This window comes from Aspergillus costaricaensis (assembly GCF_003184835.1).
Source record: "Aspergillus costaricaensis CBS 115574 unplaced genomic scaffold BO79scaffold_5, whole genome shotgun sequence".
NCBI lineage: Eukaryota > Fungi > Ascomycota > Eurotiomycetes > Eurotiales > Aspergillaceae > Aspergillus > Aspergillus costaricensis.
In genome coordinates this window covers 632,661-658,359 of record NW_020291805.1, presented here as the reverse complement: position 1 = coordinate 658,359, position 25,699 = coordinate 632,661, and the positions used below count along the sequence as shown (strand labels likewise).

The 25,699-nt window shown below is 50.4% G+C and overlaps 9 protein-coding genes across 9 annotated transcripts; 4 read left to right on the top strand and 5 right to left on the bottom strand.

Annotated features, from left to right (window-relative positions):
* Positions 1-14: 14 nt before the first annotated feature.
* BO79DRAFT_63788 (uncharacterized protein) lies at positions 15-797 on the top strand. Its single transcript, XM_025689530.1, has one exon. The coding sequence runs from the start codon at positions 273-275 to the stop codon at positions 717-719; it is 447 nt and encodes a 148-aa protein (XP_025543147.1). The 5' UTR covers positions 15-272; the 3' UTR covers positions 720-797.
* A 22-nt stretch (positions 798-819) lies between these two features.
* Positions 820-4,092, bottom strand: BO79DRAFT_63773 (uncharacterized protein). Its single transcript, XM_025689529.1, has one exon. The coding sequence runs from the start codon at positions 3,769-3,771 to the stop codon at positions 1,141-1,143; it is 2,631 nt and encodes an 876-aa protein (XP_025543146.1). The 5' UTR covers positions 3,772-4,092; the 3' UTR covers positions 820-1,140.
* A 689-nt stretch (positions 4,093-4,781) lies between these two features.
* Positions 4,782-5,333, bottom strand: BO79DRAFT_207426 (uncharacterized protein). The gene is made up of 2 exons (XM_025682169.1): positions 5,309-5,333; positions 4,782-5,250 (listed from the first exon to the last, which is right to left on the bottom strand). Exon 2 carries the CDS (start codon positions 5,185-5,187, stop codon positions 4,924-4,926), a length of 264 nt encoding a protein of 87 aa, XP_025543145.1. The 5' UTR covers positions 5,188-5,250; positions 5,309-5,333; the 3' UTR covers positions 4,782-4,923.
* A 1,434-nt stretch (positions 5,334-6,767) lies between these two features.
* On the top strand, positions 6,768-9,062 carry BO79DRAFT_214493 (serine/threonine-protein kinase; the record flags this gene model as incomplete). Its single annotated transcript, XM_025683234.1, has 4 exons — positions 6,768-7,205; positions 7,382-7,432; positions 7,589-7,833; positions 7,895-9,062. 4 exons carry the CDS (start codon positions 6,768-6,770, stop codon positions 9,060-9,062), a joined length of 1,902 nt encoding a protein of 633 aa, XP_025543144.1.
* A 123-nt stretch (positions 9,063-9,185) lies between these two features.
* Positions 9,186-9,743, top strand: BO79DRAFT_63749 (uncharacterized protein). The gene has a single exon (XM_025689528.1). The coding sequence runs from the start codon at positions 9,308-9,310 to the stop codon at positions 9,608-9,610; it is 303 nt and encodes a 100-aa protein (XP_025543143.1). The 5' UTR covers positions 9,186-9,307; the 3' UTR covers positions 9,611-9,743.
* Positions 9,744-10,732: 989 nt separating this feature from the next.
* BO79DRAFT_63717 (putative sugar transporter) lies at positions 10,733-13,268 on the bottom strand. Its single transcript, XM_025689527.1, has 7 exons — positions 12,816-13,268; positions 12,572-12,671; positions 12,502-12,514; positions 12,217-12,434; positions 12,015-12,164; positions 11,527-11,960; positions 10,733-11,466 (listed from the first exon to the last, which is right to left on the bottom strand). Exons 1-7 carry the CDS (start codon positions 13,090-13,092, stop codon positions 10,901-10,903), a joined length of 1,758 nt encoding a protein of 585 aa, XP_025543142.1. The 5' UTR covers positions 13,093-13,268; the 3' UTR covers positions 10,733-10,900.
* Positions 13,269-17,035: 3,767 nt separating this feature from the next.
* BO79DRAFT_189064 (WD40 repeat domain-containing protein) lies at positions 17,036-18,947 on the top strand. The gene is made up of 4 exons (XM_025680630.1): positions 17,036-17,249; positions 17,309-17,474; positions 17,565-18,700; positions 18,753-18,947. Exons 1-3 carry the CDS (start codon positions 17,212-17,214, stop codon positions 18,690-18,692), a joined length of 1,332 nt encoding a protein of 443 aa, XP_025543141.1. The 5' UTR covers positions 17,036-17,211; the 3' UTR covers positions 18,693-18,700; positions 18,753-18,947.
* Positions 18,948-19,828: 881 nt separating this feature from the next.
* Positions 19,829-21,754, bottom strand: sxa2 (putative pheromone processing carboxypeptidase (Sxa2)). Its single transcript, XM_025688338.1, has 4 exons — positions 21,503-21,754; positions 21,170-21,452; positions 20,872-21,098; positions 19,829-20,805 (listed from the first exon to the last, which is right to left on the bottom strand). Exons 1-4 carry the CDS (start codon positions 21,699-21,701, stop codon positions 19,919-19,921), a joined length of 1,596 nt encoding a protein of 531 aa, XP_025543140.1. The 5' UTR covers positions 21,702-21,754; the 3' UTR covers positions 19,829-19,918.
* A 1,264-nt stretch (positions 21,755-23,018) lies between these two features.
* BO79DRAFT_225373 (P-loop containing nucleoside triphosphate hydrolase protein) lies at positions 23,019-24,248 on the bottom strand (the record flags this gene model as incomplete). The annotated part of the gene is made up of 5 exons (XM_025683729.1): positions 23,019-23,539; positions 23,607-23,753; positions 23,868-23,900; positions 23,975-24,157; positions 24,215-24,248. The coding sequence occupies 5 exons, from the start codon at positions 24,246-24,248 to the stop codon at positions 23,019-23,021; spliced, it is 918 nt and encodes a 305-aa protein (XP_025543139.1).
* Positions 24,249-25,699: the final 1,451 nt, after the last annotated feature.

Genomic DNA, 25,699 nt, shown 5'->3' with positions numbered 1-25,699 from the left:
TATTAATCTAAGGTCTAGTGTAAGTAGATTATGATACGGTTATAGTTATGGTTATTTTAGTCTCAAGTCTAAGTCTAGCTTACCAAGTTCTTAAAACCATGGATGGATATCACGTGGCTGGCGTATTCCAACATCTTAACTAGTACTCCGTTACTTCATCTCCATTCAAATTACATAGATACAATCTATCTATCTATCACCACCTTTATAATATATCAATAATCCATACCCACAACTCCTTCACTCCTACAAGAGATAATACTATATCAACAATGACAGAATACACAACCACCCGCCCTACAAAATCTCTCCTCATTCCTAAGAAACGTCCCCTCAAGAGCCCATCCACCAAGTTATCCAAGAACTATTCTACGGAGAAATACACACCAACCCTGCATCTCATATCTTCATCTTCATCTACAGAACAAAACCCTAAGCCCAAATCTACAGATAAGGATAAGGATAAGGGAGCGAGAGCTACTACAACAACAGAGTTTAATTTCTCTCTCCCGCCGCAGCCATTTCTTGATCCGGGATGTTGGGAGAGGATTCGTTCAGTATCTTCTTCGAGGTTAGGTGGTGAGGGTGGAAGTGGGAGTGGACCTGGAAGTGGAAGTGTCATGCAGTTAAATGAGAGGGAGAAAGAGGAAGAGAGAAGACGGAGGAGGGCGAGGGAGGCGGAGTATGGGGGGATGGCTGTTCGGGGGAGGATTAAATGATTCATCTTTCTCTCTTTCAAGTTTTTTTTTCTTGTCTTTTCGTTGTAAATCGGTTTTCTATAGTGTATGGAGTTGTGGGTAATTATTACTGTGGATCTAGTTATATGATATGTATGATATTCCTTATTGATTTAGGTAGGTAAGATTGGGGGCATCGTGTATGTAGTTGCATAAATCATCAGTAAGGTGTGGTATGGTATCTTCATCATCATGAATGGACTGGGACCATCCAGTTCTCAAATCAAGAGCAAAACAATCCAAAACATAACAATAACAGACAGTACAAAATGCATGACTAATTCCAAACATATGCAAAATTCATCATCATATCGTCGTCGCCGTCATTCGTTGCATAGCATATAGCACATTCTAAATAACGATAAAGAGAGACATCACGGTCATTCAATCTCTGCCGATAGCATCATTCTGGTATTTTAAGCTGCGTGCTCGACTCCATCAGAACTGCACCGCTGATACTCTGCTTGAGTTTCTCGCGTTTGGCTTCTCGACGGTGCTCCGCGTGCCGCTGCCATGTGCGTCGCACGCGTTTGCGGATGTTGCGGACCTTAGTCGTTCGGAAGCGAAGCCGCCACCATGACAGGGATCGGAACCGCTGGTGGTGGAGCGATGTCTGTGAGCAGAACGCCTCGGGGCTGAAGACTTGGCTTCCTACGAGCGTGCTGCGGTTGGCGAGGTGTCGACTGGCTTGGTCGGGCCGCCGTCTGGCACCCGGGCTGCGAAGCGCAGGACCTTCAAACACAACGCGCTGCTGTGGCATGCCTAACGAGTTCTTGATCACTAAGTCCGACGCCTCAGGGTTTGCAGCGGGCGAGTGAGGAGCCTCGCGAGGCGACCCCTCCTCTGGTTCCGAGTCCTCCCAGAACCGACGAGGCCGCCAGAAAGGCTGCTGTCGCCCATCAATGTCCTTGCCGGCCTTGCGGTTCTTCACCGACGTCAGTGACAATGAGCGGACGAATGAATTGAAAGAGTCAGACCGAGGACGTACCAGCCACGGACGGCGGCCCGGGCCAAACCGACGGCCCCGGAGCTTACTTGGCTCGTTGGTGTAACCTGCTCCGCCCGGCTGACGGTCGCCGTCTGGCACGGGCGTCGGGGGCACGACCTGGCAGATGGGCGGCTTTGGCGGCTGGCGGGGGTTTTTGAGAGGGGATGTCATCTCGTAGCGTTGAGTGGGAGATTCTTCCATTCGGTGTTGGTACAGTTCAGGGTAGTCGGGTTGCCCTCGTTGTGTAGACTGAGCCTGCGGGTCGACCAGGAGCAGTGATTCATTGTTGTGCGGGAAGAAGACGACGGTCCTCGCCTCAGAGACTTCGATCAGGCCGGGCGAAGATGAAGGGATCGAGATTTGTGTGTACGGCATTGATGGTGGGCGCAGATGCGACATATCCTCCACTCCGATGATAATGGACTGCGTCTTGGATGCTTCCACAGCATCATGTGTCTCGCGGGTTGCGGTCTCTGCTTTAGCTAGACGTGGCTGCTCAGCAACACGATCATGAGTTCCATGTTCCGTAGTCAATGCATGGTCCCGCAGGCTCTCTGATGTCAAAGACGTAGCCCGCGAGTTATTTCGACTGGTTGGTGCAGAGAGCGAGGAGCTGCGGGCCGGGATACTCGGTCGGCCAGAGTGGCGACCACGAGATTCCGCCCGCCTCGAGCTGCTCGCAGTCGTGTCGGACGTGCGCTTCTGACGAGGAGGCTCGCGAGAGCCAGGCCGGCTACCCGATGCGGACGGGCCTTGCCGACTGGAGTGGCGCGAGCGGCTTTGCGAGGTATTTCTGCTGGTCGAAGTGGACGACTTGAGAGAGGAGGTTCGTTCCGGGATCACAACCACCGGCACCACATCCACGGTTTGCTGCTGAGTGTTCACACTGGAGGCTCCAGAGAACGAGAATTCCGACGCGATGCTCTTGCGGTCGCTCTCGGTGATCCGACCAGCTTTGTGTACTAGGCGATGTTGCGAGTCCGCGCTGGAAGCGGTTGATGCATGTTCTGGGCTGGGGAAAGGCGAACTAGCCGAACGCAGCGAGCCTCTTTTATCGGTATGACGCAGGGATCTTCGAGTGGACCTTGGAGCATCGATGATCATTACCTCGACAGTGGATGAAGACATGGACACGTCTGACAGCCGGCGAGCGTCGTCGTGCTCCGCAGAGTGAGGCTGGTCCTCCGCACGTGGCCAGCCAATCTCTTCGCGAAACTGTTCAATGGACAAGCCACCCACTGGTTCCTGCGCATCCCGGACAGACTCCCGTAGATTCGAGGGTGCTGGGGGAACTTTGTTCTGTGTCTCCCAACCATTCAAATCGTAGCCATGTTCTGCGTCCGCAGTACGGACCTTGGGAACCCCATTTCTCGTAGACTTCTTCCTGCGCGGCGGCGACACCTTCAATTCTGGATCATCGTCCATCTTTCGTTGCACATGGGTCTCCATCACGGACGGTCGGAGGCGTTGAGTACGAGGATCAGGAACCGGTGTCGACTCTCCACTCCCTCGGTCATCATAGTCCGCCGGCTCGTCCCTCAACGACCTCTGTCTGGTAGGCCACAACGACTGCGTAGACTGACGAGGAGTTTCCGTCTCTGCGTCCGAGATCATTTCATAGGCTGTCCGAAACGACTCGGCGTGCGATGAGGAGGAAGAAGACAGTCCAAAGTGCGACAGTCCCGGACGCGGGGCGGAAGGAGCGACACGCGGGGGAGTAGTTTCAGGCGTGGGTGGATGGGACGGCTTGGAGGTCACCGCCCCGTTCACGGAGTAGGATGAAGTAGCTTTAGGCGTGCTTGTTCCGCTGCTCATGAGGTCTTCGCTCTGAGCAACTCCAGGCGGCGTTAAAGGACGGACGGGAGCGGCTGCCAACGGGGTGGCATTTGAAGGGCGGCCATGCTGAGGTTGAGGCGTTGCCTCGATGGCTGGAGGGCTCCAGAGGACATTTGGCCTTCGTCGTAGAGACTTGTGGGCCCTCAACTGGGGCGGGTCCAGGTGTCCTGGTGAGGCGAGAGACGTGTTCACGACTTCCAGGCCGGGCATGGTGAGATGGCCCAACTGTCTGGGATGCCCAATTGGCGGACCCGACGGTCGCGGCAATTTGGACTGATATTTGTCACAAGCGATCACAGAGGGTGATTGGCAGGAGAATCATGACACTTGAGTTGTTTCAATGGAGATTGGTCCCAGCTAATAGCTGACGACGTCGCATCGCCTGCTCACCGCGGCAGTTCGGAGTGTGAGGTTGAGTTTCAAACAAGAAGATAACGTTTACTACAATGGATAAGAAACCCCCAAAAGAGGTGACCGTTTTGGATAACGGCTACCTTGTACACATTCACTGGATCTTTATCTTTATCTTTTCTTTTTCTTTCCTGCCAACCCTGGGACAAAGTTTGTTGTAAAAGCGACTGAGCGGCGGCCAGCAAGGGAGGGAAGTGGATGGACAGCGCAAGGGGAGGAACACGGTAAACTAACGAATTAATGCCCACCCCAGCGCGTCTTACAAACCAGACCGATGCCAATTCTTCCGGTCAGCAGCGATTATCCTCCTCCAGGGGCATCGACAATTCCAAAAATAGAGAATATAGTTAAGAATTGGGGCCAGGCAAGGCGTGACACGCAGGAGGAAACCCCGTTGGCACAGAAAAGGTCCGAGGAGCGCGACGACGAGGCAAGACAGAGATGAGTCGCAAAGACATTCCACGTTGCGGATCCAGCGCGCGGTGCACTCAGCGGACCGCCCCAGGTCAATCCGGGATAATGACCGCGATTAAAGTCGTGGGTCGGCTTGGCAAACTACATGGAGGAAAGCAGAGGGGGAAGGATGAGGCCCAAGTATGGCAGGGCTGGCTAATTGATGGTCTGGAGAAGCGCGACCGAATGGAAGTGGGAGAGAGATGATGAGGGGGAATGAATGGATGGAGGGATTGATTTGTTCGGAGAATCGGCGACGATCCAGTGACTCGCCCTGCAGTTGTCACGGGATGCTCCGAAATGGCTATAGGCTCACACTACTATAAGACGGGGTTACTACAATGCCATATAGGACCGGGAAGTACCCGAGGCATCAAGGTTATTGCTACACAGTACACCAGACGTTGCGGTGTCGACACGGTTAAGTAACTTCTCCCAAGTATATATCGACACCGCCGGTTACTGTAGGTTCCTGATCGCGTTGAACAAGGAATTGCATCATCGATGACATGAGTCCCCCTGCAACGTTGGCAGGAAATCTCGGGAGTGGCGTGTGTAATCCATGGTCGACCACAGCTGAACCATCCCCCAGACCGGGAACACAGTAACAACTGCCAGAGGACCCGCGATTGTTGTTTGCCGGCGCTGAATCGGATCCGACTTTTGCTGAGAAGCGGAATGGGTAGGCGAGCAGAGCAGCCACTTAAGTAGGCACGGGATGGCCCCCCCAAACGAGGGATTAAACTGCGCATATGATGACATGACGACCAGTGAGAAGAAGAGTCTGACGATAACTCGAATCGGAATAAAGGGCTAGACCCAGATCTTTGTTGAATAATCAGGACAGAGCTTGTATCTCGCGTTAATCTAATCTACTACGTACTAATGTCATTTCCGATTTGAAATCAGTCATGGGGGAGGATATGAAGAAGCCATGACGGGATATGACGCAGTGTGAGATGGTCAGTGAGCAGCCACCAAATGGAAGTGAAATTCGGGAGTAATGAAGCGAGATGAGGGAGAGATTAAGTATGGGGTTAGTTAGTGGGAGCAATGATAGATGATGAAGAAGGCGAAAAGGCGATGATGCCAGAAAGAAAGACTAACTGACACAGAGAGAGACAATCGGCACGCGAGGCTGGCTGAGTCATCACCCACAGAAGGAACCAGACTAACCCGAACCGGCAAGTCAGCCTAGGCGAAGATCCCCTTCGACGTCATGGCTGCTTGCAATTCCACCTCCGCTGGCCGATGACGCTCCATGCCGTTCATTCGAGTTCCCTCCTCTTTTCTTTTTTTTGATTTAGATTTATTTTATTTTATTTGATCTTACGCTTCCTCATGCATCGGCATGTGTTCTTGAAATTATAATCTTAATAGCCTCTCATCCGTCTTCGTCCGCCATTGATTTTTTTTTCTGATTCCTGCCACGGTGCTCCCTCACGTTGTGCTGCCTGCAGTCTGTCCAGCTGCCCTCATCCATCCATCATCCATCCATCGATCTGCCCATCGGCCAGCATTTCCCCACCATCCCGTCCTCTCGCTTTCTCTCCGTCTCCATTTCAGCTGAAAGAGAAAGGGAAAGAAGATTAAATTAAAATTAATACTCTACGACGATTATTTTGTGACTGGTGTCCCGTCCATTCTCCAATCCTTTCATCCAGAATTTCAACTGTGGTTCTTTACTGGGGTGTGTCTTTTTTTGACTGTGCAGCAAGCAGCAGTGATCTCACTCACAGGTAATAAAATACTCATCCCAAAAATACCCTCCCCTCTCCTCTTTGCTCCTCCCCATTCTTGTGTGTCCATTTTCTTTGTTCGGTCCTGCCACCTTGTAATTTATTTTGACAAATCCCGATCGATCATCTTCCCGAAACGTCATGGTTTTGTCTTTTCGAAGTTATTCTGTCATTACTCACGCACATCTTTCCTTAAGTGACTGTATTTCCCAACTGACACTAACGGACAATTACAGTTTAGGCCTTGGCGGGGTAAAAAAGCACCAGCAGCTAAATTAGACACAGTTTAACCCAAAAAAGGACAAAAAACGAAAAAAACAGAGACACAGAGAATCTTGGTTCCTTCCCAATCACATTTCATCATCTGGCTTTCATTTCTTCTTCCTCGTCCTACTGACCTTGCCTGACTCCTACTATTTCCTACTACTACTTACTGTCTGGCCTCTTTCTTCCCTCCCTTTTTCCTCCCCCCCCTTACTACTTACTTCTCTTCACTTTCCTTTTTCCTCATTCCCTGTCCCTTTCTTTCCCTTTTCTTCCATTGTAATCCCCCACTTCCCCTTCCCTCCCTCCCCCCCCCCCCCCTTACTCAGCACACACACTATGAGTACCATACAAAGTCTCAAGAATTTCATACGTCATGGCAAACAAGCCCGCCTGGTGACGCCGCATGCCGAACCCACCACCAATGTCTCTCCCATTCATGCCGAACAACAACGTCAACCCCAGGGCTCCTACCCTCCCGCTGCTGGCAACCTGGATGCCATTGACAGCAGAATGGGCAACGGCCAGGCTCAGCCGTCCCAGAAGAATTCCGACCAGACCCGCCGCGCGCGCGAGGCCGAACTCGAGCAGATTATCGCAGAGGAAAAGAGCAGTCGCAACAAGATGCCCCGATACCCCGGCCTCGAACGTTATACCCTCGTCGAGAAGATGGGCGATGGCGCTTTCAGTAACGTCTATCGCGCCAGGGATAGCACCGGCGAATATGGCGACGTGGCCATCAAAGTCGTCCGGAAGTTTGAAATGAATAGTAATCAGGTAGGAACTGCAACCACACACTCGTTTCCCTTGGTTGTGTCATGGTTTATATGCGCATTCTGGTTATTCCTCTTTATGCTGCTCTCTGTGTTTTCTGATTTGCTGGTTTGCCTTGTTTCCTCTTTACATCTCTCTTTTTCTCTTTCTGAGTCATTTCGCCAATCTCTTGTCAATAGTCATCCGCCCATCTACATCCCGGGTTGAAGAAGAAACCCAAAGCTACAGAGGTGCGCAATCCCTCTGGGATGATCTATCATGAGTCACCCATCCAAGTCGCATGGGTCGCCTTATACCCTGCCCTTGCAATGTCTTCTTTTCGCCTCCCTTTGCTACCAATGACTCCAAAAGTGTTTGCTCGTGCTAATGACTCATTTCTTTCTTAGCGCGCCAATATCCTGAAAGAAGTCCAGATTATGCGCCAGCTAGATCACCCGAATATCGTCAAACTGGTCCAGTTTTCCGAGTCGCGCCAATATTACTACATCGTGCTGGAACTCTGCCCTGGTGGCGAGTTGTTCCATCAGATCGTGCGATTGACCTACTTCAGCGAAGACCTTAGTCGCCACGTCATTCTTCAAGTTGCCAAGGCCATTGAGTATCTTCATGAGACATCCGGTGTCGTGCATCGGTAAGGCCTGACCTCCTACGTGCTCTTGTCCGCCCCCTGGCTTTGCTGACTTTTGCGACAGTGACATTAAACCCGAAAACCTTCTCTTCTACCCCATCGACTTCATCCCGAGCAAAAACCCCAAACCTCGTCAACCTGGGGACGAGGACAAGGTCGATGAAGGCGAATTCATTCCCGGAAAAGGCGCCGGCGGCATTGGTGTGATTAAGATCGCCGATTTTGGTCTGTCCAAGGTCATCTGGGACAGCCAAACTATGACGCCCTGTGGAACTGTCGGCTACACCGCGCCCGAGATTGTCAAGGATGAGAGATACTCGAAGAGTGTTGATATGTGGGCTCTGGGCTGCGTTCTCTACACCCTCCTCTGTGGCTTCCCGCCTTTCTATGACGAGAGCATCCAAGTTCTCACCGAGAAGGTCGCGCGTGGCCAATATACTTTCTTGTCGCCGTGGTGGGACGATATCTCCAAGTCGGCGCAGGATTTGATCTCCCATCTTTTGACGGTTGACCCGGAGAAGCGGTACACGATCAAGCAATTTTTGGAGCATCCGTGGATTCGTCAGACCGACGAAGCAACCGAAGCAGCTGCAGATGCTCCGCCTCTGGCAACCCCGCTAACCACCCGCAAGACACAACAACTGGACGCCTTCGCGGCCGATCAAGCGCCCTATGCCCCGGCCAGCGCCCGTCTCTTGGACCCAGCTTCTGCCGGCCTCGAGCGTCCCATGGACTTCCGCTCTCCTGGTGCGATCAACTTGCGCGAGGTCTTCGACGTGGGTTATGCCGTTCACCGGCAGGAAGAAGAAGGCAAGCGGCGCAAGAACTTCCGCCAAGGGTATCGTGGTGCGAACCCGTCTACAGCATTCCAGTCTGCGCTTAATCCGTTGAACGAAGACTACGACGAGGCTGAAGAGATCACCTACCAACCTCTTCCTCGGGAAGATTTCCCTCCGGCTAAGATTCCCAAAGCCTCCCAGCAAGCCAGTGACGTAGCGGCCATGGAGGCAAAACTTCGATCGACGAACCTGGGCGCGCCCAGCCACGCCGCGCAAGCGCGCCAGGCGCACCAGCCACGACAGCAGCAAGGATACGGCCAGCACAGCGCCAAGGTGGCAGCCGCTGCGAAGCAGAGCATTGCGCGGGGTGCGCGGGAGCCCTTCGAGCTGAGTCTCGACAACGCCACCTTATTAGAAAAGAGAGGTCGACGACAACAGGGCCAGGTTGCTTAAGCCTCTCCCTTTCCCAAACTCTCTCTCTCCATCTGCCAAGATCCACAACACTACCTGACAACTCGAGAGCCACAGGCTACGAACTCCCCTTGCTTATGAGTTTCTTGATCTGATGACCTAACCCTTATTCCCCCTTCCCCTTATTCGAACGTTGGACAGGATCCCGGGTGGCTACACACGAACTCGATCGGTCGCATTTATTCTGGGTGTTTCTTTTTTTTCTTTTTCTTTTACCTCTTCATTTCATGGCTGGTAATTTTTTTTTCTGCTCATGTTTTAGCTGTATTCGGGTTCTGGGCACAGCATATGGTATGGTCCCTTTTCTTCTCACATTTGTACTGATTGTCGCTGGGCTGTTTTGTTCGATGAATGTCATTACGCGCGTGCCATTTTCCTCCGGGGCTATACATTTACATGCTTTGATGCTTCAGATGCACATACATACACATTTGCGAAAGGAGCACATTCGTGGCATGGATTTTCACGATGCGTGGTGGGCTATATCTATGGATATCACTGCAACTGCTTCCTTTTTCTCTTCGGGGTAGTCCGGCGTATGTACGTTTTGCTCTCTTTCTTTCGTAACTAAAAGCGAATCCTGGTCGATCTATGTTAGTATCTCTAGATGGCCGAAACGGATGAACATGATCATAGTTCATGTCTGTAGAATTATGCCTTGAGCCTAATTGGTGCATTCCGCGTAGCTCTTTTATACAAGTATAGTAGTGCATACTTACTGCCTTGGAAGACTCTCCGAAGAACCAAGATGCCTGCATGTATATCCATACAGACATGACTCCCTATGCCCTAGATAATACAACTAGTATTCCATACAGTGTGCAGTATCACCCTTTTGTCTAAATAGAAAAGAAAAAAAAAATTACATATCCCATCTACAACAGTGCTCAAAGTAATGCTCATGGTTTCTAGTTTTGCAGTAAGTAGAGGTAGTAGTAGCACTAGTAGCAACACACCTCAATCTAATATCACCATCACTCTTGTACCCAACCCACTTATCGGGTATATATCCCCCATCCGTCATTACCATCTATCTAATCAAGACTCTTATCTATGTAGTGTTGATATTTCTTACCTCCAGTCTGAACTAACTAGCAAGTATCTGTCTATCTATCTATCTATCTATCTAGTCCCTTACTCAGGACTTGTATTACCGATTGAGGAGAGGAAAAGGACATTAGTTTATCTGATTGGTATGTTGTCTGTAGATGTAGTATATAGTATGTAGTATGTAGTATGTACGAAGAATGAGAGTGATGATGAGAGTGAGTGGAGAGGAGTGGTCGGGGATGAACATTAGTAGTATAGTACTATTGATCACTGCTTAAGGTGTGTGCTACGCTGGTTGAGGATGGCTATACTGTGGAGGAGTGCTCCTTTATGGTTGAATGTAAGGAATACAAGATTACTATAAACATGTGGTTAATAATGAATTTTTATTTCACTTCCTATGCTATCGTACTCCTTTTTTTTGTCTCTTTTGATCCTATATACGGCTAACCAAAAGAAAAACGTCATGCATCCACGTCATACAACATAAGTATATCAACACACGAAGAGTAGTACAACCGAACAAGCCAGTAGACGGAATTAATCAATCAAGCGGGCATGTATACATATATCCACCAGGTACTATGTGCAATCCCGTCGTCCATGCAAGCCATTTAAAACATGGGTATCATGCATCATTCCAACATGCTCGCTTACCCAAGAAGTTGAGACATGAGCGTATAAACATAACCAGCCGTGATGGTAGAGATAATGATGAAAAGTATCTATAAATATGTGCCTTCCCTTTTTCTGTTTTGTATTGTTATCATTTACAGCGTCTGCTTTCCCCGGGTTTCAATAGGGAGAAGACACATGGCCACGAATGCGGCCAGGATAAGTCCACCAGATGCGTAGATAGGAGCATCTGGGTTGGAACTTCCGCCGTAGATGGCCACGAGAGGCGCGCACAGTCCCGCAATGCGGTTTAGGCAGCTGGAAATGCCAGTGGCTGTGCCACGGTTCGGAGCCGGAAAGACCTCGGGAGTGTAGGCGTACAAGACCCCGTACATGATGTTCTGGAAGAAAGCCTCGAGGCAGGAGCAAAGCAGTTGGATGTTGGAGTTGGTCGAGGCCGTGAAGCAGAAGAGCAGAACTCCGGTAATCAAGGTGGAGATAACCATCGTACCCTTACGGCCAACATACTTGATCTCAACAGTGTAGCAGGCCAGGATCGACCCCGGGACACCGACAATCGAAGTGATGGCATAGTTCCGGTAGGCAATGTATGTAGAGCTGGAGCTGGAGCCACCTGCACGTTCGAGGTACTGGGGGAGGAAGGCATTGAACAAGGGATATCCCATTCCAATCGTGGCCCAGCAGAACCAGAGGAGAACGGCTAAAAAGTTGACTAGTTAGCCTAGATTAAGGACAATGGAGTGTTGTGTTGACCACATACTGGAGAAACCAAGCTTCTTGGAGGAAAAGAGGGGTCCAATGCGCTCCAAGGAAAATTTGGACAGATTCCTCCGCACGATTTCAGCAAAGCTGAGCTTTTCCTCTGCCACCTCCTCAGGATAACCACCAATTTCGTTGAGGATTTCCTCAGTCAGCCACGTCTTGGTTCGGTTCTTGTGGGCAATGCCGTGAACGGAAGCAACGGCATCGCTCTGACGGCCGCGTGCAAGCAAATACTTGGGCGACTCGTATAGATGGAAGAGGAAGAAGCGGCAAATGAACATGACGAAAGTAAGGGCACCCAGCGTGAAGCACAAGTAGCGCCACCCCATGTTGCTTTGCTTAGTGCAGCACGCCTCTCCGCTGGCAACGTTACTACAAGCAGGCAGATCGCTGCTACAGCTGTAGTTCGGAATGAACGCCCATGCGAGTAGACTGATTGATTACTTATTAGCCATGGACCCAAAATAATAGATGAGGATGACATACCTGGAGACTAATTGGCCGAGAGGCCACCAGACACTCAGCATTGTCAGAAGGTTTCCCGAAGCAAAAGGCAGGAATTCCAAAAATAGAGCCCCGTCGACAGGCAGGTTACCGCCTACACCAAGACCCAAACAAGCATACAGGGCACAGGCTCTAGCATGGGACATTAGCAAGCGTCGACTTCGCAGATACCAAGGGGACCCACCCGATCCAAGTTGGGGCACCACCGGCGGCGATGCCAAAGACACCGCAAATTAATAGTGTCATATTGAAAGCCGGGCGACGGCCGATGATATCGGACGCGATACCCCAGAACGATGCACCAATGCAAAGACCCAAGAACAAGGAGCATGTTGTGAAACGGACCCATGTAGTAGAAACCCCAAACTCCGAGGCAATCGGGGTTAGTGTCAATGCAACGCCCTTTTAGCGGTTAGTGAATCAGCCATACAAGACGACAACTTTGCCGAAACCAAATTATCTATCTCACCTGCAACCAGAGACTAGAGTAGACCAACGTTAGCTGATATATAAGTAATGCGCACGAGGGAACCACTTACTTGTCTGCTAGCCAACCAAAACCACAGAGCGCAAAAAGTTGCCACTGATAACGGCCCATGCCAATATCCTGGATGGCTCTATTGATGAGCTTTGCCTTGCCTATATGGAAAATCACAATCAGATCTCGGACTTTCGAAGGTGCCCAGGCACAGGGCTAATCATTCTTTGGAAGTTTCAATAAAGCAAGGAAGCAGAGCAGGGAAAAGGACAGTAGCCGCCCCATGGGGCAACATCAGAACATACGGTCATACGCAGTGTCTTTGCCTGATGTCGCAACATCCGCCTCAACTTCAGCGCGAAGGGCCTCAATGGTCAGGGTGTTGTAATTGTGGACAGACCCTACGCCGGCTTCCGAGGAGGGAGCCCTATCCAAGCTCCTATTGTCAGTCTTCTCATCAGGGCGGTCGGTTTTTTCTAGTTCAGGGTTCGGCTTGTGATGCGGAGGGGCTTCGGACAGGGGGACCACGACCCCAGGGAAGTCGTGGTCATTTTTCCGGAAAGGGTTGACTCCGAAAGGCATGGTTGTTGGACTTTAGTGACGATGTCGCATGCGAGGGCAACTTTCGATATGGGCTGTGGCACCGGGGGCAAATTGGGGGAGTAGGATCGATGGTCTGCTTTGGCGGGCTTCAACGTGAGCCGAACTACTTGTCGCTATGGTCTGCAAGGGTATTTCTCTATCGATATCCGGGATGCTCAGAAAGCTAGGGGCCACCGATGGCTTCGCAATTGTCGCTAGGGTCAGATACAGTAGGCGCAATGGCTGTATAACCGTAACAGGTTGGTGCTAGGGACAGGCTGAACAGGGACCGATACTCGAGGGCCGATAAAAAGGTGCTCAGGGATTTCAGTGGCCGGATATTCGTGGGTCTTATGTCGAGGCTATTGAGCGCACGTCGTACAGCTGAAATCGAGCAGACGGTTTTCGCCTTTGCTGGAGCAGGTCTCAAATATATCCAAAAGGAGTCAATGGTATATAAAGTAATGCCAGGGGTAAAAAAGCTAGGGACGCTGAGAACTGCAGCTCAGTCGACCTATAGACGACAGGGACGGAGAATGAAGAGGTATAAGAGGGCAAGGAACAGTGATGGTTCCGACTGACAGGTCGAATGGATCGAACCTTCTTCCCAGAGCGATGAGATGGCGCACGGAGTAGAGGATCAATCGACTGCACTCGCTGTCGTCTTCAAGCCGACTCTTTTAAGAAATGCAACGGTAGAGGGGGGAAAGAGATGCGGGGAGGGGGTGGGTAGTATATGAGGTGGTAGAGAAGAGTGAGGGTAAGCACAGGAAAGAACCAAGATTTGGGGGATGAGGAGAGGGAAGCTGAGGTCTATATACGCATCCAGCTTTGGACTGAAAGCTAACATGAAAAAGGAAAAAAAGACTGCATCGCAGAAATTCCCATCGCAAATCACTGTTTCTTCCCTCTTTCCTATTTTTCCTTTTTACTTTTTCTGTCTGCTACTACGATACATGGGGTGGTATGGGTCCGTCCCTGTAAATTAAATTAGTGCTTTTTGCAAACGCCGGGAAGTGGCAAGTGCCCACGACTTAGTCTCCTAGAAGAGATGTAATGCAACTGGTCGGCAAAACTTTGTTCAATACCTTGGCAGCTGTAAAATTAATGCATATTTTCTCTTCACCCCTCCTCCGAGTATATCGAAACGCTGGCATAAAATTATCTTCGGAGGGGCGTAGATAGGCTTTCGCATGACTCTCCATATGCAAATACCGTGATACGCGTACTGATCCCGTACGGCCCCCCATACTTTGGCCGGACTCAGGCTAGCGCGGGGCGATGGAACCACACCGGCCGAAACCGAAGTCCAATCTCAACAATGCTGATTGGACCGTCCATACCTTGGTAGGGCGTCTTGGCATTGAAGGCGGACGCCATGGCCCTTGGCAGATGCAGACTGCAGCGATACCCCGGCGACAATCGACTTGACGATTGGAGCAACGTCTTACCAAAAGAGATGATATGATAGGGAATATGTAGGGCTTATCTTTCGAAGAACTCATAGAGATAGGAGTACTCGATTGCCACAAAGGAGAGCGGGAAGAAGGATGTTCTGAAGCGGCAAACCCATAGCTCTGACTTCTCGGTATGCAATAAATGCTGCACAACACATTTTTTTTCTCTTCACCACCGGGAAAGGGTGCACTAGGAAAGCCACTTTTACCTTAACCCACTTCTCGGCGGTTGCCAGCAACGTTGACTGGATGCTAGAATCGAGGATTCCTCGGGAGGTGCCAGATCTTCCGAGCAATAAGACAGCTCGGCTGGCATTCATCTCCGCAACGTGCGTTGGTTCATCCCAACGCAAGGGAGGCTCTCCATGGTGCCGGCCGAGGCGCATGGTCAGAATTTGGGGTAATGATGCCATCCGAAGAAGCTTAACTCGGCGTCATCAGTAAACATGTCCTTCGAATGGCTCAGGACTGTTTGTAGAGAACAAGTCTTTCCGGCACTAGAATATCCTCACATGAGCACAAACGACTCGGTCCACGTGCCAGATTTGCCCGATATTCTTCTACGTCATCGCCATACTTCTGTATGACGCTATTCCCAACTGGGACTAGTCAAAGTTACCTGACAACATCGGTACCGGGCAGAGAGATCTTACAATTTAGGATGCCATGGCCACTAACCTGAAGGCACTCCGTTGGCGCAGCTGAAACCTGATTTGGTATGTGAGAATCCGCCTTCCGGGTCTCCCATAATTCGAAACTACTAGGGACTGGTGGACTTCGTCGTACCATAAGGATAACGGCCAGAAGTTCATGTTCAACAGACACGAGTAGTATCTTACATCCGATCTGCACTCTGAAGATGGTAACCGTCAGCCACGAGCGCAGCCGCACCTGAAAACTTACCCGTCCAGCATGCATGTAGGAACGTACTAGGAGTCGCCGACACGAGACACCATGATGAAGTAGGGTTAGAGTCCCAAGACGACCGGCCTTTCCCAGACGGGAATGGCACGGCAGAGGCCTGAGCCTGAGGTCGCCAGTCCAATCCCAGCAGGGATCATCGTTACACTGGTCCGTCACTACTTCCGCAACCGTTTCTCAGATAGTACCCGTTTCCCTGGTCGTCCAATCATCACCCAGCAAGCAAGTCCTAATTTCCTACAGACGGGCATCCCTAATGGGGCCACGGGCCACCAATGGCTTTGGCTCAGAGGCAGAGTGGTTGTAATACTACTACTAAGTACGTACTTGTAGTCATGCAAATGGCTCCCTAATTTACCTACCGGGCCAACCACAGGCAGTTCCCTCTCAACAAAAGGGTGACCTGCTAAATGGGGGCCAAGACCAGCATGTCGTAAAATACAACCTACGGCTGTCCACTTACAAGCGATTTCTCTGCCGTCAAACTCCGCTCACTATTGCCCTTTTGGTCATGGTCAGTTTTCGGGCCATCTTGTTTTCCGCGGGAAGGTACGCCGGTGGTACGCTCGCGCCATAAGCTGGAGGACTAGAGAGAGGCCGCAGGCCAAGTTCATGCTTATGCTTCAGTCCTGGTTGCCTCACTTCATGGCTGGGCTGGACCATGAAATCATATCGACTGCACCAGGATATCCACTGAACAGATAGCCGCCCAGATCGAACCCCTCATTTCCCTCCATCTCCGGCTGATGAATGTATCTCCAACACACGCGGCGGCGACAGACGATGGCTTGAGCACTGCGTTCGACAAAACAAGACGGGAAAGTTTCCGAACTAAGCGGACTGCAGACGAGTTGAGTCGCTAATGAAGATCCAGTTCGTAGAGATCTCATGTATCAGTAGCTTATGGAAAGACTATCAAAATGCGGAGACGGTGTCGGGACAGTTTTTCTCTATTGGGACATATTATCCAGCTTCATATCGAAATCTCTCGGCGCCACTTCCAACGCAATCCGGAAGGAGGCGAGCGAGGACATGCTCTTCGAATGGTTGTTCGTGGACTTATCCCCTCCGCTTCTTCCTCGGACGCAAAACGTTGGGACTCCCGTGAGCCATTTCTTTGAAAACTAGTGTTCTGTCACAAGTTTAGCGGACTTGGAGCAATCAGGTATTGATCAGAACAATGGCCCCGAGCAGCTGCGCGCTCTCCGCAGAGCCATGAGCTTCTGGACTTGAGGAGAATTAGTTGACGTCAGTCGAACACTAGCCGGGTCTTGGAGCATGAGAGTACATTATCTCATCTTGTCACAAAGCATGGCATGTCCGCAGTCGTTTTGGCCAGCTCCAACTTCGGGGTAAACGCTCCCCCTAGCCGACTGGTGTTGTAGTTGGGGAGATAGATACCCTTTGACACCGCCACAGATGGAGGAGGGTAATGAATGGCCTTCGGAACCGGAGAATGGATAGCGCCGGCGGCCAGCGACACGTGATCGGCGACCGAGCATCGAGGGGCTGCGCAGTGCGCGCCTGAGCCTTTGGTGCGCGCTCCCTTTAAGGCCAATATGCCAAAACAATACTCCGCATCATAACTCTGATCACCTCCTGGCTATGTACTGCGCCACATGCCAATGTGGGGGGTAGACATCACTTATTTTGAATTTCTCTGTCTCTCTGGCAATCTTTCAGGTCCTCGTCCGGCACCAGAGTCGCTCGTGTCGGTTCTCACAGTTCATACACCACCACCATGACCAAGATCTTGACCTCCAGCCAAGCTGAGGAACTGTGAGTATATTTATGCCATGGCCTGCCGTACCTTGCTTGCGCGCTTATACGCAACCCAGGCATAAGTCGATAATCGCATACCTCTCATCAATAAATGCCTCGCGGAGTTGTGAAGTGCTGCGGGAGGAACTCCAAGTGGACAGTAGTTTCGACGATGCGCTGTGCCGGAAATACGAGGGGCTATTAGAGAAGAAATGGACCGGAATTGCTCGGCTGCAGAAAAAGGTAGGTGCATGTGCTTGACAGGGTTGGTCGCTTGGAGTTGTTTCTTCTTTCCATCGTCGCTGGAGAGCCCGGTAACTAATCACTGTACAGATCTTGGACTTAGAATCTAAACTCGCTGGCCTCCAAACCGAGCTTGACACTATATCACCTACAGCCCGCTCCACCGGGAAAGATCCGATAAACTGGCTTCCCACTTCTTCCCGACATACATTCGAATCGCACCGAGATGCTGTCACTTGCATCGCATTCCATCCTGTCTTCACCTCTCTCGCCTCCGGTTCCGAGGACTGCACAATCAAAATATGGGATTGGGAACTCGGCGAACTAGAGCGGACACTCAAGGGTCACATGAGGCCGGTCTCCGATCTCGATTTTGGCGGTCAGAAGGGACATACCATACTAGCATCGTGTTCGAGTGATCTCCAGATCAAACTGTGGGATCCGAATAAGGATTATGCCAATGTTCGGACACTTTCTGGACACGACCATTCAGTTTCGGCTGTGCGCTTTTTGCGACAGACAGATAACATCCTTATCTCGGCCAGTCGGGATGCGACGATCCGGATATGGGATGTGTCGACCGGATACTGTGTTAAGGTGATCGACTCGCAGGGCTCCTGGATCAACGACGTGTCTCCTTCCTTCGATGGAAAGTGGTTGGTGACGGGAGGCCGTGATCAAGCCGCGATGGTTTGGGAAGTTGCATCAGCCAAATCGGTTGCGTCATTAATAGGTCACGAGAATTTTATCGAGTGCTGCGTCTTTGCGCCTCCCTCAAGCTATAAGCACTTGGCTGCTATTGCGGGACTAAAGACAGCACCACCTGCGAGTAGCTCCTCCGAATTCATTGCGACGGGAGCCCGTGACAAGACGATCAAGCTCTGGGAATCCCGGGGCCGCCTGATCAAGACATTAGTTGGACACGACAACTGGGTACGAGGCCTATTGTTCCATCCTGGCGGAAAGTACTTAATCAGTGTTGCGGACGACAAAACAATACGTTGTTGGGATCTGTCTCAAGGGGGAAGATTGGTGAAGACGATCAACGCCCACGGGCATTTTGTTAGTTGCATTCGTTGGGGCCCAGTACCTGTGAGCGATGTTCCAGTGGAGACTTCTGAATCGACTAAAAGTTCCAAGACGGACTCTGTCAAGCCTGGGTTTCAATGCGTCATTGCAACAGGGAGCGCCGATTCAAGTGTACGGATTTTCACGTAGATTCAGAGGTAAATGATTGCAAATATCCTAACCTTTTCAAAGACTAATACCAATACGAAGACTCAGATCATGAAGCTCCCTCCTCCCATCCGCAAGACACATACACACATCCATGTAAATGCAATCCCAGGAGAAACAAACAAGGCCCGACATTCCGAGCTCGAGGTCAAGGTCGATGTCTCCAGCCGCAGAACCCTTTTTTCCTGTACACAAACAAACACAAACACACTGCTGCTTATGACGGCCCCCGACCAGGAAGAATTGATTGATGAAATGATGAATGAGATTATGACTGAAGCTGAATCTGATACACACACGTTGGTTGTCTAGAAATAACATGACGATGTCTGAAGTAGGAAAAGGAGAGGTCTTAAGAGGGGGAACCTGTTACACACACACACACACACACACACACCACAGAGTCATGTCGGGATAAGATTCCAGACATGCAGCGCTTGCGAAGCAAAAAGCACAACGCAGTGCGACCTTATCCCACCACCGCCCAGACAGAGATGGAGACGAGCAATTTCTTCACGCATCGCATCATCCCTGTCTATTTGTCTATTTTTGCATAACCCCCATCTATTGAGCAGGGCACCCGCACCCCTTGCTGTATTTGACCTTTTTCCCCCTTCATCTTTCGTTCGACTAAAGAGAGCCGGTTCCAATAAGGCGTCCGTCTCCCCTTACAGGAAGCATTTCGTGGAACGGGATTTTTCTCTTCGCAACAAAGGCGCACGGTCTAGACTACTTAGAGAGACTCTGCGGCTTTTTTGTTTGTTTGGCCATCATACTTACTACTATCTTGACTGTAAATAGCTTCTCTATCTAGCTAGCCTTAGTGCCAATTGCTTATTTACCTACATACACTATCAGCAGAGTGTGCACGGCGTCGAGTCAGTTGATTGTTCTCTTTTTGTGTTACAGCATTAGTGGAAGATGCTGTGTGACAGACTTATTTCTTACCACTCACTCACTCACTCTCTTGGACTATCCTTCATCCTCAGAACATTTACGTTAGCAGTAGGTGTCTCGGATAAGGCACATTGTGCAATTCTATGCGATTGGACTGCAGCTTCAGAATAAACTCGACTTTACTTCTACCAATACTTTTGAAAATGCCAGTGAAAGCTGCTCATGTACATTCGCACAACGTATCTACAGATCATAACTTAAAGTCTTTACTATCATCACAACATCATCCCCCCTTCATATCCTACCCGGCCTTACAGGGTATCCCGCCGACCAAGCAGCCACTCAAGGTGACGGTAGGACACTCTGGGTTGAAACTGAGGCTGCATGTGACCACTCTGGAAGGTCTCAGCCCACATAAGACCACGCTCATAGTGCTGGATGCCCATGACGCCCTGACCACCTTGCGGGTCATAGCCATTCTCAATGAAGACCTCATTGTACATGAGGTCCGGGATATCAATGTTGATGGGGGTGCTTGGGGCAGTATCAAACCCAAGCTTTCCATTCCATGTCATATTCTGGATCGAAAGAAGAGTTCCATTGGTGAGGATGACCATGTCATAGTCACCGTTACCGATCAGAACCCGGTTAGTGCCTTCGATGACCTGCGGCAGGACATGTTCGATAGGGTTGGCTGAGAAATCACCCTCCTGCTCGGGCCCGCCGTCACCTCCGACGAAGACGCTTTCCACGGAGCACTCGGACCAGGTGATGTTGGGGGCGTGCATGGCACGCTTGACGTCTGCGCGGTCGAAGTAGATGGTGGCCCCTGCGGGGAGGTAGTCGAGTTCGGTGGGGAAGCCGAGGACGTCCCAGAGGAGGGGGCACATTTCGTTGATTCCGTAGGGGTTGAAGCAGGGGTTGGGGTCTAGGACGGCGTCGTTGACGATGTCGTATACATCGCAGGTGGGGTCGCTCCAGTTCATAGCCTTCGGCGGTTGGACTCCGGATGCGGGGAAGACTAGATACTGGTCGATGAAATCCTTGTATCCGCATTGCTCGTGGAGGGTTTCTAGCTCTGCTAGGAAGCTTGCATTGAAGTTGAAGAGGGCGTTGTTCTTCTGGACGAAGGGGACAACGGGTGCTTCTTCCTGCACGTAGTCGAATTGGCCGATACAGGGGTCATAGGCCAGTGCACCTGAGTAGTAAGATTAGTCGAGGACTCGAAATGGAATTCTAGGGTGGTTGGTAGAGGATTGATTACCTTTCAGGTTGAAGTGTTCTGTATCGTTCTGATCCAGGAAGGCCGCGGAGATGTAAGGAACATAGCGGCCCGCATAACTTTCTCCAGTAACATAGATTTTGAAGTTCTTGATACCGAAGATCTGCTGCCAGTTCTTGAAAAACTTCACAAAGTCTTCAGCAATCTCCTCCTCGGACGTGGCGGTTGGGACGCCCAAAGAGAATCCCGTTCCCACAGGTTGGTCAACCCTATAAGAACAAATTAGGTCGACGCTCCTCACACAAACTCAACCAGCGATACAATGATATCACACACTTACCACAGAACGTTAGTGAGATTCACCCAGGAGTATGGGTTCTCTACAGGTTGGTAGGTTCCGGGCTGCCACACGAATCGACCATTCTCCTGGAGGAAGGCTTCAAGGGAACTGCAACCAGGGCCACCATTCAGCCAGATGGTGATCTCATCCACAGGTTCGCCGATAGTGGGCTGAAAGACGAAGAAAAGGGACCGTGACAGGTTGCCCTTCTCAATAGGGACCAAGCCGGAGTACATCTCGCCCAAATCGAAGTGAACATCAGGCAGGCTTTCCACGCGGTAGGCTGTCCGGTATGAAATCAGTTATCGTTCAATGTCGAGTCAAGATACATACGCTGAGTCTTGTTGTTCAAGAACTGATAGTCCTCGACAGGAATTTTCACTGAATGTTTCACAGCGTTAGCGGAACGCTTCCCGATGTTCATGGCGTCGCGAGCTTTTTGGCCAAATCGACCATGCTTAGCAGCGAAAGCATTATCCGTGCACAACGAGACGGCTAGAACAGCCGTCGACAGCAGACTGCGAAACAGCATACTGAGAGATATTTGGGGGACGGGCCAGTGGATAGGCGTGCACGAACACCGAGCCTGTCCATGGGGGTGCCGGGGCATTTATATGCGGGTGCCAGTTCCATGCTGCCTAACGATGATGTAGTGCAGCGACGCTAAGGCGACAATGCCCACGTAGGAAACCATCTGATTGTCGGAGCGCGCTCACAGATTCAGGATTCGCAACCACTGGTACAAATTAACTTGTCGGAAACTGGAGGGCGGGGCATAGGCAACGCAACAAGGTGATGGGACCTTGCAGAAACATCTCTGGCGGGGCGTTGCGCGAATAGGATGCAACGAGGGATCCACGAAGGTACCAATAAGAAGCTTGCGGCAGCTATGTGAGAGGAGAAACAAGCATGACCGCAAGAAAGTTGGAGCGACTGTCCTCGGAAGAGGCCTCGTGGGAAGATGAATGCGATGCTCATTTCCTAATGCGGGAATACAGGCGGAAACTGCGGGCCTGTAGTGTGATGATAACGATTGTCGGTGACGATATCTTGATGGGGTATCAAGCTAAGCTTCGGCATTCGCTAGTGATAAGAGGCATTAATCAGCCGATATTGTGATGAACAGAGCCCTGAACACCTCCACTCGGTCTTGCTGGATGGCTGTGATACGATGGATGGTCCCGCCATGTCTCAAGGTCTCGCGGGAGTCCGTCGGTCGTCCGAACGGCAATGGGCCCAAGGGCAGAACTGCAGTCCTGCAGAACGGTAGCACGCGCAGCTAGCCGATAAACCGAGAATACCGTTGTCATTAGAACTGGATTGCTTTTTATGAGCACCGATTGTCTGCCTGTTAAGCTCGAGTTGTGTGCAAATACTCCGGCTGGAGTCTGCAGACTACAGAGAGCTAATGGTCCGTGCGAGCTGCCAGAACGCGGCTATTGAGATAGGGCGGTATTCCATAGGTCTTGCTGTGGAACATTCGACTATGGCTATCCTTATTGCGAGATTGTGAAAGTATACGCTATTCAATTGGTAAAGGGGCGGGCCAAGTGAGGTCGGTAGTGTAAAATCTGTGACAATATTCTACGCTTGTGTGGGTTGCCTCGAGAGTATTGGAATAGGGTATGATGATTAGCCTACTACATAATGCTACTAGATCACTTCTATTAGATGATGATCATCTGATATGGACCTCGTTGTATTTATCTACTCTGGTCTTCGATGGTTAATTTTCTCCAGATCATACCGAGTAAGAAATATTCTGCGGTTCAGGGACAGAAAAGGAACAGATTGATGGGTTGTCTATATGAAAGCACATCCATGTAGGGCAACATTTTCATGGCAAGTGTCATGTACCAGACGGGGCAGTTGCAGTTGCAGCACCATCCTGGGTAAAAGCATCATTGCGCCCATAGAACATCTGGGCGCGTTTCTCTTCAGTATTATTCTTAATGCTGTTCATATAACTGCGGAACGACCGGTTCATTTCCATCACCTTTTTGAAATGGTCGCTCTCAACGGTGATCTCATCCCCCTCGTGGTAGTATTCGCTCCGACGCATATCGTATTCGGCCAGCGCGATGGCAGTCTGGAGAGCGTTCCGGATCTCACGCCCATTCCAGTCCATCGCGCTCATCTCATTCCCCATAAGGAATTGAGCGCAGGCCGGGGTGACACGAATCTTGCCTCTCTGTTCCCTGTGAAGCTTATCGAGAAAGTTCTTCCAGATCTTTTTCCGCTTTTCCGGATCAAGCTTTTCGAAGCCAATGATGACGTGAACCCGAGAGATAAATGCTTCATCGATGTGGCCGACCCGATTGGTGGTCAGGAACAGCAAGCCTTTGAAGAACTCCATCTTTCGGAGGAAAGCTTTCAGGAATGCAATCAGTGACTGTCTATTCAACGTTTGATCGAGCGGGAGAGGAGATCGACATACCAGAAACTATTCCATTCCGGGCAATATCTTTGTGTTCTCGACGTTCAAGAAAAATGTCGGCCTCATCGAGGAGTAAAATTGCTCGCCATCTTTGAGCAAGTGCAAACCAACTGGTAAGTTGAGTTTCGATTGATTCTTCCTTCGTGCCTAGGTCTGCTATTGTCAGACTGATCAAGGGACGGCCAGTATTCATTGCAATCGATTCTAAGTGGTTGTCAGTATTATAGTGATCATTTCGAGGGCCTTAGCGGTCCAACTCACCAACGGTATACGTCTTCCCGACTCCAGGGGGCCCTGTAGTGTAGCTACAACATCAGCTGGGAGGGCCAAAAACAGCGTGAAGAATTACCATTGAGCACACAACTGACCGTGAAGTAGTACCACAACGCCTTCGCCTTTATCCTTGATGAAGTCTGCGGACCAGAGATTTTGCGTTTTGATTTGACGATCTGACAGGGCCTTAATGATCTGAAGGCTTTCGGGTTTTATATTTGCATCCGGTATGGTAGTCGCCTCCTCCAATTGCTCTGCATAGTCAACGTTCACAATCTCTGCGAATCATAGTTAGTAAGTAAACCCTTTTTCCTGTATCTCAAGGTTAATATTACCCCAAGTTTTGGTCGACAATGCAAAAGCAGCCATGACAGGACATGTCATGAATAGGTGGTCATCGGAGAGTAGTGATTTTGAACACTCGCTGGCATTCAAATCCAGCGGAAGCATCGAACTTATCGGATTTTGATCATCTTCGACCTTTGCGTTCTTGATGCTGCCTGGTTTCCAACTGAATATCCAGTCGCATTCGGGAAAATCAACTTGGAGATCACATGGCCCGATTATAACTGGACCATCATACTGCAAGCGATCAGCACTTTCGTCACTCCGGACGGTTTTAAAGATAAGTCACCTTTCTTTTCTTTTTGTCCATGAACGTGCCACTATATCTCATGTACTTATAGCCACTCCATACGATGTCTCGGACTAAGGCGCCCCTTCGCTGAAAGGCAGCCCGCCTACTGCCATTATCCTGCCTATCATGGAACTGACATGGAAAGACGGGCAATGTGGTCACAACCTTCTCACCGTCAAAAGCCTCTATGGAGATAGGTCGAGGTGCAGGACCAAAAACATGTTGGTGAAAATCACTGTCCTGAAACATAACGCTCACTATCCAGGCTTCCTCTTCATCATCGGACTTTTCTGAATACTGCACGTTTTCGATGATTCCACCAAGCCATATATTATCGTTGAGGAAGTAGCACAATGATCCCGGTTTCAGAAGATACCATATGTCCTCGAAGATTACCGTAGGGGTTTCTTTCAGTAGTCGCTTGTCAGCCGGAAGTACCATACGCTGGACTACTGGATCCAAAAATTGTAGCAGCACCTCGAGGTGACGGCACTTCTCTAAGAGATGAGCGTCGGGCTTTGCGGCAGTGTTGGTGTCTAGTCGGTCCCTCAATTCTCTCAGCTCCCGGTTGTGATGAATTAGCACCCTATAAGGCTCATGGACTGTCACCTCGTCCCCGATCAGGTTTTGACTGCTATTCATTAGCCTCCATGTCCCATGCACCGCATTCACGACTTACCTCGGGTAGTACTTGACGACTTCTCGAATGGCTTCTAGGAGCGACAGCGAGTAAATGACCATTCTGGCCTTCTTCACGTCTTTCACCTTCATGAAATCCAATGAAGGCGCCTCAGCCTCTTCTGGCATACCATCACGAGGAAGTTCGACCGCAATATTTGTCACTATCTCAAACACACAGGAGGGCTCCCCTGTAGGGGAGGGCTGTTTGGGCTCATTCACAACTTTTAACTGCAAGGGGGTATCATGGATCTCTGTGAAGTTTGAACCATCATGATTGTAGCAATCATAGGTATACTTGATGGGCATGAACAATTCTTCCGACTGTTCGTTCTGCTCCGCATCGGGCAACGTTGCGCCATCTCCTGGTGTAGAATGTTTCGCATCGTCAACAACCTCAACAACGTGTGAGGTCTCAACACCTGTGAGAGTCATGGTAAAAAGACAAAGTTAGACAAACTTGTATGGTAGAATAACTCTGGACAGAAGCTGCTTCTATGGAGTG

What these genes read in the sequence shown, in the direction of transcription:
- BO79DRAFT_63788 (XM_025689530.1), top strand. Translation starts at nt 273, where the DNA reads ATGACAGAATACACAACCACCCGCCCTACAAAATCTCTCCTCATTCCT.
- BO79DRAFT_63773 (XM_025689529.1), bottom strand. Translation starts at nt 3,771, where the DNA reads ATGCCCGGCCTGGAAGTCGTGAACACGTCTCTCGCCTCACCAGGACAC.
- BO79DRAFT_207426 (XM_025682169.1), bottom strand. Translation starts at nt 5,187, where the DNA reads ATGTCATCATATGCGCAGTTTAATCCCTCGTTTGGGGGGGCCATCCCG.
- BO79DRAFT_63749 (XM_025689528.1), top strand. Translation starts at nt 9,308, where the DNA reads ATGGCTGGTAATTTTTTTTTCTGCTCATGTTTTAGCTGTATTCGGGTT.
- BO79DRAFT_63717 (XM_025689527.1), bottom strand. Translation starts at nt 13,092, where the DNA reads ATGCCTTTCGGAGTCAACCCTTTCCGGAAAAATGACCACGACTTCCCT. An exon ending in GGTGCCCCAACTTGGATCGG is followed by an intron (nt 12,165 to 12,216) that starts GTGGGTCCCCTT and finishes GTCCCATGCTAG; the next exon opens with AGCCTGTGCCCTGTATGCTT. An exon ending in CTCGGCCAATTAGTCTCCAG is followed by an intron (nt 11,961 to 12,014) that starts GTATGTCATCCT and finishes GTAATCAATCAG; the next exon opens with TCTACTCGCATGGGCGTTCA.
- BO79DRAFT_189064 (XM_025680630.1), top strand. Translation starts at nt 17,212, where the DNA reads ATGACCAAGATCTTGACCTCCAGCCAAGCTGAGGAACT. An exon ending in TCCAGCCAAGCTGAGGAACT is followed by an intron (nt 17,250 to 17,308) that starts GTGAGTATATTT and finishes TACGCAACCCAG; the next exon opens with GCATAAGTCGATAATCGCAT. An exon ending in TTGCTCGGCTGCAGAAAAAG is followed by an intron (nt 17,475 to 17,564) that starts GTAGGTGCATGT and finishes ATCACTGTACAG; the next exon opens with ATCTTGGACTTAGAATCTAA.
- sxa2 (XM_025688338.1), bottom strand. Translation starts at nt 21,701, where the DNA reads ATGCTGTTTCGCAGTCTGCTGTCGACGGCTGTTCTAGCCGTCTCGTTG. An exon ending in AATCTCACTAACGTTCTGTG is followed by an intron (nt 21,099 to 21,169) that starts GTAAGTGTGTGA and finishes TTGTTCTTATAG; the next exon opens with GGTTGACCAACCTGTGGGAA. An exon ending in AGAACACTTCAACCTGAAAG is followed by an intron (nt 20,806 to 20,871) that starts GTAATCAATCCT and finishes CTTACTACTCAG; the next exon opens with GTGCACTGGCCTATGACCCC.